The 15,098-nt window shown below is 39.1% G+C and overlaps 3 protein-coding genes across 3 annotated transcripts in view; 2 read left to right on the plus strand and 1 right to left on the minus strand.

Annotated features, from left to right (window-relative positions):
• Nucleotides 1-3,742: 3,742 nt before the first annotated feature.
• Nucleotides 3,743-5,458, minus strand: LOC106526059 (cytochrome P450 2K1). Its single transcript, XM_014020519.1, has 3 exons — nt 4,692-5,458; nt 4,408-4,609; nt 3,743-4,374 (listed from the first exon to the last, which is right to left on the minus strand). The coding sequence occupies exons 1-3, from the start codon at nt 4,899-4,901 to the stop codon at nt 4,121-4,123; spliced, it is 666 nt and encodes a 221-aa protein (XP_013875973.1). The 5' UTR covers nt 4,902-5,458; the 3' UTR covers nt 3,743-4,120.
• Nucleotides 5,457-12,421, plus strand: LOC106526061 (ependymin; the record flags this gene model as incomplete). Its single annotated transcript, XM_014020522.1, is given in 6 exon segments — nt 5,457-5,662; nt 6,871-6,905; nt 8,114-8,248; nt 11,293-11,479; nt 11,560-11,647; nt 11,787-12,421. Coding segments are annotated over 6 exon segments (642 nt in total). The 3' UTR covers nt 11,917-12,421.
• Nucleotides 12,422-13,418: 997 nt separating this feature from the next.
• LOC106526062 (ependymin) overlaps nt 13,419-15,098 on the plus strand; it is a 5,585-nt gene continuing 3,905 nt past the window's right edge. Inside the window, exons 1-3 of the mRNA XM_014020523.1 lie at nt 13,419-13,994; nt 14,641-14,675; nt 14,804-14,941. Of these exons, the coding sequence (XP_013875977.1) occupies nt 13,934-13,994; nt 14,641-14,675; nt 14,804-14,941 (234 nt within the window). The 5' untranslated portion in view covers nt 13,419-13,933. The remainder of the gene's footprint in view (nt 13,995-14,640; nt 14,676-14,803; nt 14,942-15,098) is intronic.

Genomic DNA, 15,098 nt, shown 5'->3' on the forward strand with positions numbered 1-15,098 from the left:
TTCCAGTATTGACTAAACTGCTCTGTTGTCATTACCCTGCCATTGAGAGTACACTTTAGCTGGTTGGGTGGAGAAGAGCCGGTTAATCSWCCTGGCTTCATTCTCTCTTGTGTATCTCTTTAGGCGGCTGGCCAAGGCTTGGAGCCTTTGTTTGGCAGTTTCGAGTGCTTCAGGWATGGGCATCTGGCTGTACTTCTTGAGTACTGATCTTTTCATTGCACCACTTAGGAGCTCTGACAGTTGGCTCACTTCCCTCCTTGTTAYCTTGATCTTAGCCTCTAACCATCTTTTCCACGGTGGGTATTGGGTCCCATGGTTGCTCTTATAGCCAAGCATCTCAAGGATCTTATCAGCTCATTGGTTTCCGTTATGGTGTTGGTAGGGATCGTTCTCAATGCTGCATTCACATCTTCAATGAGACTTTCTGATCTTTAAACATAAACTGTATCTGCTGGACTTTAACACAGGAATTTAGATAAGTTATCTATATGGATAAATAGTTTACTTTTACAACATGGTTGACTGATGTCATTTTAATTTGGCCAGATTTTTAGGTTATTTTAATATTTAAACTAGGCAATATCAAGGACATCAGCTGAAATCATAAAAAGCCTTATTATCTATACCAGCTCCTGCAGGGTCAAAGCTCAGCCACAGGTCACTCTCTCTCTCTGTCTGTGTGGCCCTGCTGTGTTTCACACCAGCTCAGCTAAGGGACAAGGACAGGTTCAGAGGCAGGACTTGGTGAGGGTCTTACTCGGGAACCTCAGGACCCTACTCAGGAGGTTATCTAGTGTTTTTTTTTTAGGAAATAATACAGTTGACCTTGTGTTTTACCACAGCTTTTTCTTTCTTCTCTTCATAAACTAAACACATCATTTTAGCAGAAAAGTACAAACCTCCAGTTTTTTCTTGAGGACCAGAAAGGCATCCACAAATCCCCTGCGCATGTCTGGGTTCAGGCTTTGTTTCAGTTGACCAAAGAGGGCAAAGTTCTTTATTCTGATGACAGCATATATGTTGAATAATACCCTCCTGTTTAGGGATCCAYTTAAAGAGGGATGGATAGATATTGTACATCTGTGAAATATTAGATATTCAGTTTGTCAGTAATAAAGAACAAACGTTAAGCTCATTTCTTTAATTTTTGTCATGGGCTGGGTCCAAATTCAGGGGCTGCATCCTCCGAAGGTCGAATTTGTCAGACACTTATGTCACAGCGGCGCCATGTCCAAATTCGAAGGCTCCCCAGGGGCCTCAGGATTGCGCAGGTTTCACATTAAAAATTGACATAGGTACAAATTTAGAAAAGTGTGCCGCACCAAAATATTCAGATGTATAAAAGTGTGCGCAAGCAGGTTCCTGCGCACCTTTCCTTTATACATCCCAATGAACGTGGAACTGAGCGCATATGAGACACCTCCCCTGACACGCCTTCACTTATAATATGTAAAATAGATGTAAATGTGTCCAGCGTGTGAGATTCTCCTCAGACTGTCCTCTCTGTGGGATCAGAAAGGATTTTTAGATGCAGGAAAATTATACATTAAATGGAGAATGAGTGAGAAAACTGTCTAAGTAGTGGAGTGTAAAAAYGAGTTTRCTACTCACAAAGGTGTGTGTGTGTKKKKGTGTRTRYGCRYGTGTGWRRMKSTKKTSTYYWSMGSSGCMCATRWGASWSAGAGACATTTCCACMTTTACATGTCTTTAATAAATGACTGTAAGCACAGAGAAACATGACTTTAGTAAAACTTAGAAAAATATTTAATAAATAGTTGAAGTGAAGGAACGAGTTGCGGCGCCGCAAGTTTCTGCCGCGGTGTGATTTATATTTTAGAATCATGAAGTCTTTCATTCAGATCAGCTGCATGACTCGACTCAGAACCACAGTAAAATACCTGATTGTAATTTGTTCGGTGTGATACCAAAAACAAACAAACAAAAACACGCTGTCCTCAATTCTTCTTGTGGGGATATCAGCCTGCAGCACAGCTGACATTGACATAAATTACGCACAACTTTACGCAGCAACAAATCTGTTGTCTGCATCTTGTGGAGCTGAGGAATCATCACAGCTGAGCTGTTCTGAATTAATCTGCTGAGTTGACAAAGTTTTTTTCTCAGTGAGAATTAAAATGTTTCTTAGACAATTCACACATTTTATTCTCCAGCTGTGTGTGCGCCTCGCAGGTCTGCGCTCTGCATGTGTTTCCAACTACGTGACAACAATATAAAAAGTTTACAGTTTACAGACTGGACTGAGGTTCTTTGATCATTTTTAGGCTGATCTATTTTCTTGTCTGAGGTTAAATGATTTTCAGTCCCGGGGTTCAGTTTCATGATCATTCAGTTTAAACAATAAAAACTCGAACTAAAATAAAAATTCTGACACCGTGTTCAGACGCTCCTTACATCCAGAAAACACAACARAGTCATATTTCTGTGGATTCAGGTCAGATTCATGACTTTGTGAGTTAAAACTGTCGACTGAAAAACTTTGCGTGACTGTCGCACATTCTTAYGGCAGGAGAAAGGTTTGTGTAAATATACGCACACTTTCACACAATGTTGGTTTTGATACATCATAACGTGGGCGTAGAGCCTGGCGCACACAACTTTTTTATACGTACGCACCATTTATACATGAGGGCCCTGATGCGGCCAACAAATGAGTCCTCCTTTATGCCCGATTTGAGGGACAGCTCCGATATTCATATCCCATAATGCATTGCGGGCCGACCAGATATTATTTCCTGCTCGTAATGGCGGACAAAGCAAGAGTTAAAGTTTAAAGCAGTTGTGTCGTTATTGCTTTATTCATTTGTATAGATGTGTTTTTTTAATATTATTCTTGTCAGAAATCAAACAAGCTGGTATGGCAACATAAACATGCACCTACGGCCAGTGTTGTATAAAGTAACTCAAAGTGATACTTGAGTAAAAGTACAAGTATCTTATCTTAAAATTACTTTGGTAAACGTTAAAGTATCATCTACGAATATTACTTGAGTAAAAGTCTTAAAAGTGTCTGATTTTCTTTGTACTTAAGTATCAAAAGTAAATTTTTGACTTAAAATGTACTTAAGAATTTAAAGTAAAAGTGTTAAGTAAAAATTAGCAAATTTTCGAAAAAGACATTTATTGGGAGGTGAATGCTACAAAAAAAATTTCATAAAAGCGTGCAGGATAGTATTTGTTTATGGTTTCAAATAACGAGTTGGAGTGAAATAGAAGTAAGAACTTTCTACTTATTTTTAAAAAATGTAAGGAGTAGAATGTACTGATATATGTGTAAAAATGTAAGGAGTAGAAGTAAAAAGTAGACTAAAAGCAATTACTCAATTAAAGTACAGATAGCCAAAATTTCTATTTAAGTACAGTAACAATGTATTTGTACTTATTACTTTATAACTCTGCCTACGGCAGGTCCGTTAGTTCTTCAAATATTGCCTTTAAGCTAATTAAGTTGTTTTATGAGATTTATAATACTAATATATTGATATTTTGCTAATTTCAATCTATTTTTGCATCTGTTTAGCATCATCACGGTTGCTAGTTGACAGGATGTACGCCAGGCTATGGACGAGAATAAAGCAGAAGACTAGACCGTCCAACGGCGTAATCACCATCCTAAAAGTGGGGGGGACACATTTTTTAAAGGTCTTTTATTTCCTGCTTCGGTTGAAATAAGTGGGGCGGGACAGAGGGCACAGGATATGGGAAGTGGGGGGGACATGTCCCACCCTGTACCTATGGCGGTTATGCCCATGAGACCGTCCAAATTCACAGCCACTTTTTACCGGTCCTTGCGGTCAACCAAGGACCTGGCCCACCTAGACTGGGTAGGCCAGGTCCTTTGAGGGACACAGCTCCTGAATTTGGACACAGCCCAGCTGTTTGTTTTGTAAAAGAGAATTTTGATTCCAAATAAAAAAATAAACAGTTCAAATACTATATGAAACTGAAAAAATTAGAGTTATACCTGGATTGAGGGGGAGCTCAAAACTTTGATCATTGTGCTCATTCAATCAACCATTAATGTAAATTCCTGATCATCGTATTCAAATATGCTTCCGTAGATCAAGGAGGAGATGATGTTGGAGACTGCAAAGTTTAAGGATTATCTTGTATCAAAAGCTTCTCCTGAGTCAAAGAACAAGCAAAAATAAATGAAGTATTGTTTAAACCAACATTTTATCAACTGTTTATTGATGACAGTGATTTCACCTTTGTAACATTTGAAAACGTCAATGAGATAGTAACATTCCTCAATGAGTTTTTCTTCACATGCCTTCTTGCCTATTCCAAAGTCTCTCAAGTTAGTCACAGAAAAGCGACACATTTCTTTCCAAGTTTCACCATTGGTTGCTACCACTCGAAGAAGGAAGGTGACCTAATGAACTCAACACAATTTCCCCAAATAATTCAAACCTGTTGTGTCCTTACCATGTCCTCTGTTGAGTTCATCCATAATGTGCACCACATCACTTTCTCCAAACTCTTCATCATATTTGATAAGTGCCTCCTTCACTGTCCTGTATCCTGCCAGGACCACAACTTTTTTGCATCCAAAATACACAGTGAAGACTGATCCATAAACCTTGGAGAACTAATAGCAAAATATTTTTTGTGACTTTGTGCACAACACAATCAAAGACATCTGCCCATTAGGACAACTATACATTTCTCACCTCCAAAAATGTGTTGAAGGGTTTCTTCAGGTCAAGCTGCAGCAGGTTTCCTAATAAAGGAAGTGGTGTGGGTCCTGGTGGCTCCTTCCTGGATACTTTGGACCTTGTAATCGATACATAGACCAAATAAATGAGCAGTGAGACTACCAGACCCTTAAACAGAAAATAAAAATTGAGGTCCAGCAAAATATCTAAAATAGCCATGATCATCGAACAGTTGCGAAAATCAAAGGTGTTTGTTGAAACTCATGCCTTTTGAAAGCGAGACTGCTCAGACGTTTCAATAAATGTTGGGAGGAGTCACCAATAAAATATAACAGCAAATTAAATATTCTTACAAGTTAGTCTTTGTAGAACAAGATGCCCAATCTTTCTAGTCTTTTCAGTTTGTTCCTAGTCAGGATGATTCTAAGATGTTGTTAAATTTAACACGAGTCCCGTGACTGCAGTCACACACTTTTGTTGTCACATGATTATAGTGTCGTTTACAAGCTTCAGCACAGAGTTCAGCCTTCATCCACCTTCCTCCTTTGTGAGCACAAACAACATAGTTCAACCCTGACCCAATGCATAAAAACCTCTATCTACTCTGTGAAAAGTTATGGTCAAAACATGTTTGGACACTGAAACTTATTGAAATTTTTTTATAAAAAGTCAAAGCATTTTTAAAGACATGTTTTTCTGCTCTAGAAAAAACTGAACCTCAGTAAATCAGGGCTTTTATGATGTTTTATGACCACTTGAATCTTTTTTTTCTGTCCACAGGTTTAATTTTTAACTATCATGGTTGGAACTAAAGCAGGTGTGTGACCCAACTTTCCCGTCAGTGTTTATAAGGGCAAAGGCTTGCCCTAAACACCACACAGTGTTTGTCTGTTCACCGGAGTGTAAAATCCTAAAAACCATGAGGGTCGTGGTGCTGTTGGTGAGTCTGTTGGCAGGCTGCCTGGCAGAGAAGCCTCATCCTTGTGGTAAGTGAAAGTCCAAGTAAACTAGAACTTTTCTGAGGAAACTTTAAAGAGTAACATGATTGCTGCTGTCTACAAATCCAACAAACATTATAGTCATAGCTCATTGGAGCTCACAAAATAAGCTGCTAAAATGTCACAATTTTGTTGTGTAAAATGTATTTCAGATTTACAAAAAAAAAATCAAAAATAAACTTTCCGAGAATTTTGTCCAAATCTGTCTAGTGGCTCATGAGATATTTTACTAACAGACAGACAGGATTGACAAGAATTAATGTCAAAGTTTTAACTTAGGGATCTGTTAGCACTCAAAGAATGCTATGAGGATGACACACAGCTACTACCACACCATTATTTAGCTCAATTACATTTATAGCAAATTTTATTTTTGCTAAGGCTGGTTGGAAAAACAATGGAGAGGGAAACTCCTGTCTGATACAAAGGACAGACTCAGAATCTGCTGAGTCACTTGCAGAAGGAAGAGGGGCCTCACTAACCTAAAAAAGGAAACAGCCTAAAAAATATGCATCAAATAATCACTGTGTAAACATTGGGGGGGCRGCTGTGGCAGAGTGGTTAGGGGAGTTGTCCTGAAGCTGGAAGGTCACCGGTTCGATCCCCCATCCAGTTGTCTCAGTTGTTGTGTCCTTTGGCAAGACACTTCACTCCTAATGCATCTGATGTGTGTCCCCTCAGTGTATAAATGTGATTGGCACTGATTAGTCTCCATAGATGATTGTACATGTTAGATTTGTAGAGACCCAATAAAGTGCTGTGTGAATGGGTAAATGAGGACACAGATTGTAGTGTGAAGCACTTTGAGTGTCCTGGTTGGGTAGAAAGGCGCTATACAAGTACAGTCCATTTACCATTTTTTGAAGACAGAAACAAGAAAGTCTGATGGTGCTAATTTTACTTTTAGCTAATGTTCTGCTTATTTTAGCTGTAAAGAGTTTCAGTTTATTGAGCAAATTTCAACAGTAATTCTGCATTTTACTATAGGCTTACTATAGACCCATGGTCACACATTGAAGTTCCCTTTATATCTATGAATGCAGGAAATTATATTTCACTAATTTCTAATGTTTTAATCTTTTTAAAAACTAAAAAAATAAATCTATCAGTATCTTTGCTGAATTAAATAGGTTTAGAGTGAAATAATGTGATGATGTCTACTTTTGGTGAATAATGCAGAGCTTTATTGTACACAGAAAGTCCTGCTCTTCTGACCGGGATCCTCAGTGTGGTGAGTTTTGTGAAAAAATAAAATAAAATAAAAAAGTCAAATCTGAACTACACAACTAGCCAATGGCATTTTGCATTGTAAGACCTGACCCAGCCTGAGTTGTGTTTGCATTGAGCACATAGTGCCACCTAAATGTGGGTGGAGATAATCATATAAATAATGTATAAATCTTTATGTTCAAAGTTCAAAAGTATTTATTTGCAACTTACAAGACCATCTGTATTGAAAAGGAGTAGGTTGAAGTAAAAAAAATTATATTTTCCTACCCCTTTCTTACTCTTCAAAATATTAATATAGTCTTGATTTTTATTGTTGTGAACCTTCTTATTTTACATACACAGCAATCTCAATAACAATAATAGCTTATTTAACACCCCAGTGTTTCATTTAATCTCTAAATACCATCAATATCGACCAAATAACAACTCAAAATATTTTTTTTGGATCTTTTTTAAACTGATTTCTTATTTTACATTGCTTCAGTTCAACATTTAACCCATTCAATAAATCCACCCCACACACAGATATACACATACTTTTTGTCGTGGTTTGCACACTTTATTTTTTAAATTTGAACTCTCCTCTTGATTTGTGATTATGTCATATCAAAATCATGGTACTTTTTAAGGGTGCTGTCTGATTTACATAATACTTTTTAAGGGTGCTGGCCGATTTCGGGAGATTGGCCAATTCTTAGATAAGATTGGTAGAAAAGATGGGCTTCTCTACCTCCACAAAGGTAATATTTAAAAAGTTTGCATTGTTTCAAGGGTTTTGTTCAATGTTTTTCAATAAAATAAGGTTGGAACATTGAAAGTGTATCGTGACCATATAACATCTCATAGTGTCAGCTATTTAAAAAATCTGCATTGGCTCAAATCTGTATTGGCATGTCAGATATTTTTAAAGAATGGTGATCAGAGGTCRGCCAGAAAACTGCCATCAGTGCATCCCTAGTACTTTTCTTTGTTATATATGTAATTCAAGACCAGCTGAAACAGAGAAAGATATAAAATTGGCTCCAACAGCCAGGACTGAATAGAACTCCAGGTCTTGGGCTTCCAGAAGTCAGGCTGGAAGTGGGCGTTTAAGGCAAATGCAAATACCTTACAATGCAAAATAATAATAATAATAATAATAATAATAATAAGCAATAAATGTACAATTTGTGAAGGAGATGGAAACATTCTTATATTCTAACTCTCCAGTCCACACAGAATGAAAAGTTGTGGACCTATGCCAAATACATGTATGATGCTCTGGGACAGAGAGTGCGCATCATGGAGCTGGGCACCTACGAGAACAAATCATTCACCTACGATGCACTGCTGCTCTTCAGAGAGGTGACAAAGCAAACATATGAACATGTCAACAATGTATTTTAAAGTGTACACACACTATATTGGCAGAAGTATTTGCTCACCCATCTGAATTACTGTGCACCAATGCACAAAGCAAAGTCCATAAAAACATGGATGGCAGAGTCTGGTGTGGAGAGTCCTGACCTCAACCCCATAGAACACCTTTGGGATGAATTAGAGTGGAGACTGAGCCAGGCTTTCTTGTCCAACATCACTATGTGACCTCACAAATGCTCTTCTGGAAGAAYKGTCAAAAATCCCCAYAAACACTCCTAAACCTTGTGAACAGCCTTCCAGAAGAGTTGAAGCTGTTCTAACTGCAAAGTGTGGACCAATATTGAACCCTATGGATTAGGAATGGGATGTCACTTCAGCTCTTATGTAAGTCAAGGCAGGTGAGCGAATACTTTTGGCAATACAGTGTATCTCACTCAGGTGAAAGGTAAGGGGAAAGTTTATTAGTGATGTAAAAACCTGATTCCTCACTGTGTCAACAAATAAAACCCATTAATCCTGTATGTAATGTAGTATGTGATGGACAAACAAACAATCCTATATTGATTGGATCACATTGTTAGTTTCTTCCCAACATAGAAGAGGTTCTAGAAAACAAACTAAAAAGTGTTAGTGTGACTGGTAAAACTGACCAATAGTTAATTATTTACTCGTTTTAGCACATCAAGAAAATCATCATTAGTAATGACCAACCRTGTTTATGGGGTTGGACAGTACTGTCTGTGTATGATAAGGTTWATGTCATTACTCATTAATATTTTGGTTCCAAGCAGACAAACTTTCTTGACTTGTAAAAAGTGGTTTTCATCAGTAGTTCAAGTTTTCTTAAGTCCTTCAAAGTTGTTGTTTTTTATTATGATTTTAGCTGCTCCTTAGTAAGTGAGTAAAGTTTGTTTTCCTTTCATAGACGTGAATCACACAGTGCTGCACAATAAAATACAAAACAATAGAAACACCWCAACTCGGGACGTTGTGGGTCAGTGGGCGGAATACTTCAAGAACCTACACAATCTTACTGACACGTCTTCCCATAAGGAAGCAGAGCCTGAGGACCATGAGATGGATTCTCCAATCTCTGGTGCCGAGGTCAACGAGCTGGTTAAAAAGCTCCTCAGTGGCAGGGCGCCGGGGTGGATGAGATTTGCCTGAAGTTCCTTAGGGCTCTGGACGTTGTGGTGTTGCGTTGGTTGACGCAACTCTACAATATCCCATGGACATCGGGGGCAGTTTCCCTGGATTGGCAGACCGGGGTGGTGGTCCCCCTATTTAAAAAGGGGGGCAGCAGAGTGTGTTCCAACTATAGGAGGATCACACTTCTAAGCCTCCCTGGTAAGGTCTGTTCAGGGGTCCTGGAGAGGAGGGTCCATCGGATAATTAAATTTCGGATTCAGGAAGAGCAGTGTGGTTTTCATCCTGGTCGTGGAACAGCGGACCAGCTCTTCACCCTCACCAGGTTCCTGGAGGTGGTGGGAGTTCGTTCAACCAGTCTAAATGTTTTTTTGTGGACTTGGAGAAGGCTTTTGACCGTGTCCCTCAGAGACTCCTGTAGGGGGTACTCAGGGAGTGTGGGGTATCAGGCCTGTTGATACAGGCTGTTAGGTCCCTGTACGACCAGTGCCAGAGCATGGTCCGCATTGTCGGTAGTAAGTCGGACTCATTTCCGGTGAGAGTTGGACTCTGCCAAGGTTGCCCTTTTTCACCGATTCTGTTCATAACTTTTAAGGACAGAATTTCTAGGAGGAGCCAAGGTGTTGAGGGAATCCGTTTTGGTGACCTTTGATCACATCTCTGCTTTTTGCAGATGATGTGGTCATATTGGCTTCATCAGATCGTGATCTCCATCTCTCACTGGAGCGGTTCGCAGCTGAGTGTGAAGCGGCCGGGATGAGGATCAGTGCCTCCAAATCCGAGACCATGGTCTAGAGCCAGAAACCGGTAGCGTGCCGCCTCTTGGTCGGGGAGGCGGTCCTGCCCCAAGTGGAGGAGTTCAAGTATCTTGGGGTCTTGTTCACGAATGAGGGAAGAATGGAGCGGGAGATCAACAGGCAGATTGGTGCTGCGTCTGCAGTGATACGGGCGTTGTACCAGTCTGTTGTGGTGAGGCGGGAGCTGAACCAGAAGGCAAATCTCTCCGTTTACCTGTCGGTCTACATTCCTACCCTCGTCTATGGTCACGAACTTTGGGTAGTGACCTTAAGAACGAGATCGCAGATACAAGCAGCCAAAATGAGTTTCCTTCGCAGGGTGTCTGGGCTCTCTCTTAGAGATAGGGTGAGGAGCTCAGTCATCTGGGAGGGACTCAGAGTAGAGTCGCTGCTCCTTCACATCAAGAGGAGCCAGTTGAGGTGGCTCGGGCATCTGGTTAGGATGCCTCCTGGACGCCTCCCTGGTGAGGTGTTCMGGGCATGTCCCACTGGGAGGAGACCCAGGGGAAAACCCAGGACACACTGGAGGGACTATGTTTCTCGGSTGGCCTGGAGGCACCTTGGGATTCCCCAGATGAGCTGGCCCAAGTGGCTGGGGAGAGAGAAGTCTGGGTCTCTCTGCTTAGGCTGATGCCCCCGCGACCCGACCCCGGATAAGCAGAAGAAAATGGATGGACAGACAATAAAAACAGTATATAGATACAATGCATAAATGTAAAGTAWATTAAAATGATAAATTAAATACTTTTTTACCTGTACACAACAAAAGTTGTCTCAGGGCACTGCTCAATAAAATTCAATCCAAAACAAAATCCAATTACTCTCAGTTCATTTCTCTTATTACTGAATTCAATTCAGTTTATTTATATAGCGCCACGTTACAATATACATCGTCTCAGGGCACTGTACACAGAAAACAATCTAAAGAAAAAAGAAAAAGCCAGCMGATTGTGTTGAATCACTTCATCAMAGTCTCCCATCCTGAACAGCACATTGGCRAAACTTGAAAAATGACTTGCTTTTAACAACCACATTCAGTATCTATAAATCTAATTCATCTAAATAACCAGGTGTCTCATTCATCAGGCTACCATGTATGAAATCCACCAACATAACCGAACATGTAAGAAGCTTCCTCTGAAAGCAGACTTCCAGCCCATGGCCATTCCCAAAGATGCAAGTTTTGTGGGTCAGTTTGTTCTGGGCAGCTCATCTGGRCCGGGAGAGGGTCTCCTAGTCAACTCTTGGGCAGGAGATTTGCCGGACAAATCAGGTGTGAGATCATTTCATGTTCATCTGTTCAATCATTCATTTCTTTTTAATGAACACTTCTTGTTCCGTCTGTCCATTCAGGACAGTATGTGTCCTCAGTCACTGAGTTTGGCTGCATTCCCATCACCTCTGCCTCCCACACCAAGGAGTTTGGATGGGTGGTGACCAGGTAGGTTTCATGGAGTTCATAAACAAGTCTAAAACATGTTTTTTTATGATTAGATTAGATTAGATTAGATTAGATTTAATAGACCTTAATTGTCATTGTACAGAGCACAATGAAATGTTACTGTTTATCTGTTTATTAGTTTCATCAACAACATCAAGGGGATTCCAGAYCCCAGTAAACTCAATCCACCAGACTTCTGCCCTGATGTAGAGATGGACAGTGAGGAGGACCCCATACACTTTCTCAGCTTGTTTCTTAGCAAGAAATGAAGACTTTATTTCTTGGGATCTGCTTGACAAATCATCAATAAAGACATTCTTTTTTTTTTCATTGCCGAAAAATTTGGTATTCATGCAGTTTACCTCAGTTTTAACACATACTTCGAAAAGCAACTGTGGCAACAGTACACTCATTTTTATGATCTGRGTGAGCTGAAGTTTTTCCTCAAGAATGAATAGAAGCAGAAAATTGGGCTTTAGTTCAAATTTAAATTTGATTTTATTACCTTTGCCTGTCTGGTTTTGAATTGCATACTTTCAACTGTGCAATGCACTAATGTGAAATTACAAGTGATGTATATTAAAAAAATGTAAAATAAATTAAAATTTACTCACTATGCTGTCATTTATGATATTGTAAATGGTGATAGAAATTGATGTCAAAGTTTTCAATAAGCATATTCAATGTAGTAAGTATGATCAAATTCATGATGAAAGTACCATTTCTTGAAGGACTTTTTTGAATAAAAATGAGTAGGTTGAGTACTCAACTTTTTTTCTACCTGGATTATTGAGATGCATCAATTCATTAGATATTTTGCTAACAGACAAACWGSGTTGACTAACAGTGAATGCTAAAGTTTTAAGCAAGGATGTATAAACACACTTATGTAATGGTGATGACTCTCTACACTAAATTTATAACACTTTGGCTCAACATTTGTAAAATCACATTTTTGTGTTTGCTAGGTTAATCTAGCTGTAGCAACCACTTTGCATTTTTTCTAAAGTTTAATCACTTGAATTTGATGATCCAGGCATAAAACGTCTGAAAGTTTCATTGAAATCCATCCAGTGGTTCATAAGTTATTTTGCTAACAGACAACGTAGCAGACATGTTCATATATCACCCATCTTTTGGCACTAAATATGACTCCCTTTTTAAATTAAAACATCCAGGCCCAGCACACACACAGAGTTCACACATCATATAAAACATCATGAGCCTAGGGAAGCACAAAAAAAATCTGGTTCATAAAAATATGCTCATAATAAATTCTAATCACATTTGGATAGCAATAAACAATATAAAAATAACATATTTGTTCAAGAAAATTTTAAACTAAGCTGTAGAAAGAGGTACTTTCACCAGTCTCCTGGCTAGATTACTGTAATTTAGATTACTGTAATTCTCCTCTCTTTGGCCTACCACAGAAAACCCTCCATAAACTCCAACTGCTTCAGAATTCATCAGCCTGTATCATTACATGGACCCCCCTCAATCCATCACATCACACCTGTTCTACAACAGCTCCTGGCTCCCCATTCCACATCGCAAAAACTAGAAAATACTTCTCTATACCTTCAAAGTTGTCCACAACTTCGCCCCTCCATATCTTTCAGACCTCCTTCACATGGCTACACTTGCCCATAACCTTTAGATCTTCTTTTATTCATCTCACTGTTTTCCCCACCCATGTTGTTACTATGTGGAACAGAGCATTCAGGTGCTCTGCCCCCCACCCACCCCCCACCCCGCCCCGCCGATCTGGAACTCAAGCCCACCTCAGCTCCGTAACATACTCTTTGCCACATGTTAAATCCAAACTCAAAACCCATCTGTTTAAAGTAGCCAATGCACTGTGACTGAGAAGTAAATTTTGAAATAAAGACTAGCACACTCACAAATACTGAAATATTTTTCATTTCTGGAAAGTGTGGGGAGGGGGCACCACAAAGAAGGAAGGACATCAAAATGCATAGCACCGGCCCTGAAAACATCTCTTTGGAACAGCAACATGACTAAACGGTGGTCATGTGATTTTTTTTTTAATAAAAAAGCATGAATAATTAATAGATGTGTGACTCCCAATCAGTCAGATTTACTCACAAAATATCCCCTAGTTCAGTTACTTGTGAACCCAGCACATTTCACACCCTTACAAAGAAGATCTTTGATCATTAAACTGATTACAGCCTGGAAACCTCACCAGCATCTATAAAAGGACTGGGCTTCTCTACACAGTTTTCAGTACTACAGAGAAAGGTCAACTTTCCATCAGACAATATGAAAGCGCTGAGTCTACTTGTGTGTTTGTCAGTAGGCTGCTTCGCTCAAAAGCCATGTGGTAAGTACTTCTGAAAACCGTYATAGTAATGGTTTTCTTCTAAACTGTTTTAAAACTGTTCTAGGAAACGTAAGATTATTTTTTGTCAGAACATTTAATATGTTCTGACAGTAAGCAGCTTTGCACATCTTTTTTTTCCCTTTACCATTATTTAACCAGGCTAGTCCAGTTGAGATCTCAGATCTCTTTTTCAAGGGAGGCCTGGGCCTGAAGACAACTTGTTTATTGTACATGTTTTATGAGGGGCCGCCTAGGCATTATTTAAAATTAGCTTGCACTAATTTTCTTTACCCACTTTTTATTTTTGAGTCACGGGAAAGCTGGGCGTGTCTCCAGCAGTCACTGTGTGAGAGGCAGGGTCCACTCTAAGCAATTTTCATGTGTATGTAAAAATGTTTTAGAGATGCTGACGTGTGAAGAAAAGGTTTTCATATGTGTACAAAAGATTTTCACATGTTTTAAATGTTTTCATTTTTTGTTTAAACAACTTTCCAATGGAATTTTTCATACACGTGAAAATTATGAATGAAAATCATGTTTTTACATGAGTGTAAGACAATTCAGATAAATGGCAAGCCCTCACATATCTGCTTATTTAACRTTCTGAGCTGACAAGATTAAAATCTGTCTTTTTAAACTTCAATAGCATCCCCATCACTGATGTCTGGGAGCCTCTCTGTGGTAAGCAGAAAATGTCTGATACTAACTTGAAGACATTTTTTAATCAAAACATTGATAGACTAGTTATTTAGACRTTTGCTGAAATTTTAACATCTTTAAAGTCAAATTATATTTCTTCTTTTTTAAAGTCCACCCAAAGTGACAGGCTGGCAGCGCTTGCCAAGTACTCCTATGATGCAGTGGGACAACGCATCAGCCTTCGAGAKTTAGGAACTTTTTACAATAAAACCTTCTTCCACCTGGACATACTTCTGCTCTACAGACAGGTAATGACAACATCAGTAATGATTAGTAAATCAAATCAAAAATTGATTATATAGAGCATTTTATTCATTCAATAAAATAATCTATAGAAAATCAAGTTCTTCTGCTAAACTATATTTAAAAGCCTCAAAGTATCATTAAGGGCATGTTGTTCTTAGG

This window comes from Austrofundulus limnaeus, unplaced genomic scaffold, assembly GCF_001266775.1.
Source record: "Austrofundulus limnaeus strain Quisiro unplaced genomic scaffold, Austrofundulus_limnaeus-1.0 Scaffold256, whole genome shotgun sequence".
Classification (NCBI taxonomy): domain Eukaryota; kingdom Metazoa; phylum Chordata; class Actinopteri; order Cyprinodontiformes; family Rivulidae; genus Austrofundulus; species Austrofundulus limnaeus.

Bases quoted from the DNA above. Each gene is read 5' to 3' on its own strand.
- LOC106526059 (XM_014020519.1), bottom strand. From the start codon at position 4,901: ATGATCATGGCTATTTTAGATATTTTGCTGGACCTCAATTTTTATTTT. The intron at 4,610-4,691 runs GTGAGAAATGTA...TTTTGCTATTAG, and splicing joins CCTTCAACACATTTTTGGAG to TTCTCCAAGGTTTATGGATC. The intron at 4,375-4,407 runs GTTGAGTTCATT...TCCTTCTTCGAG, and splicing joins GAATTATTTGGGGAAATTGT to TGGTAGCAACCAATGGTGAA.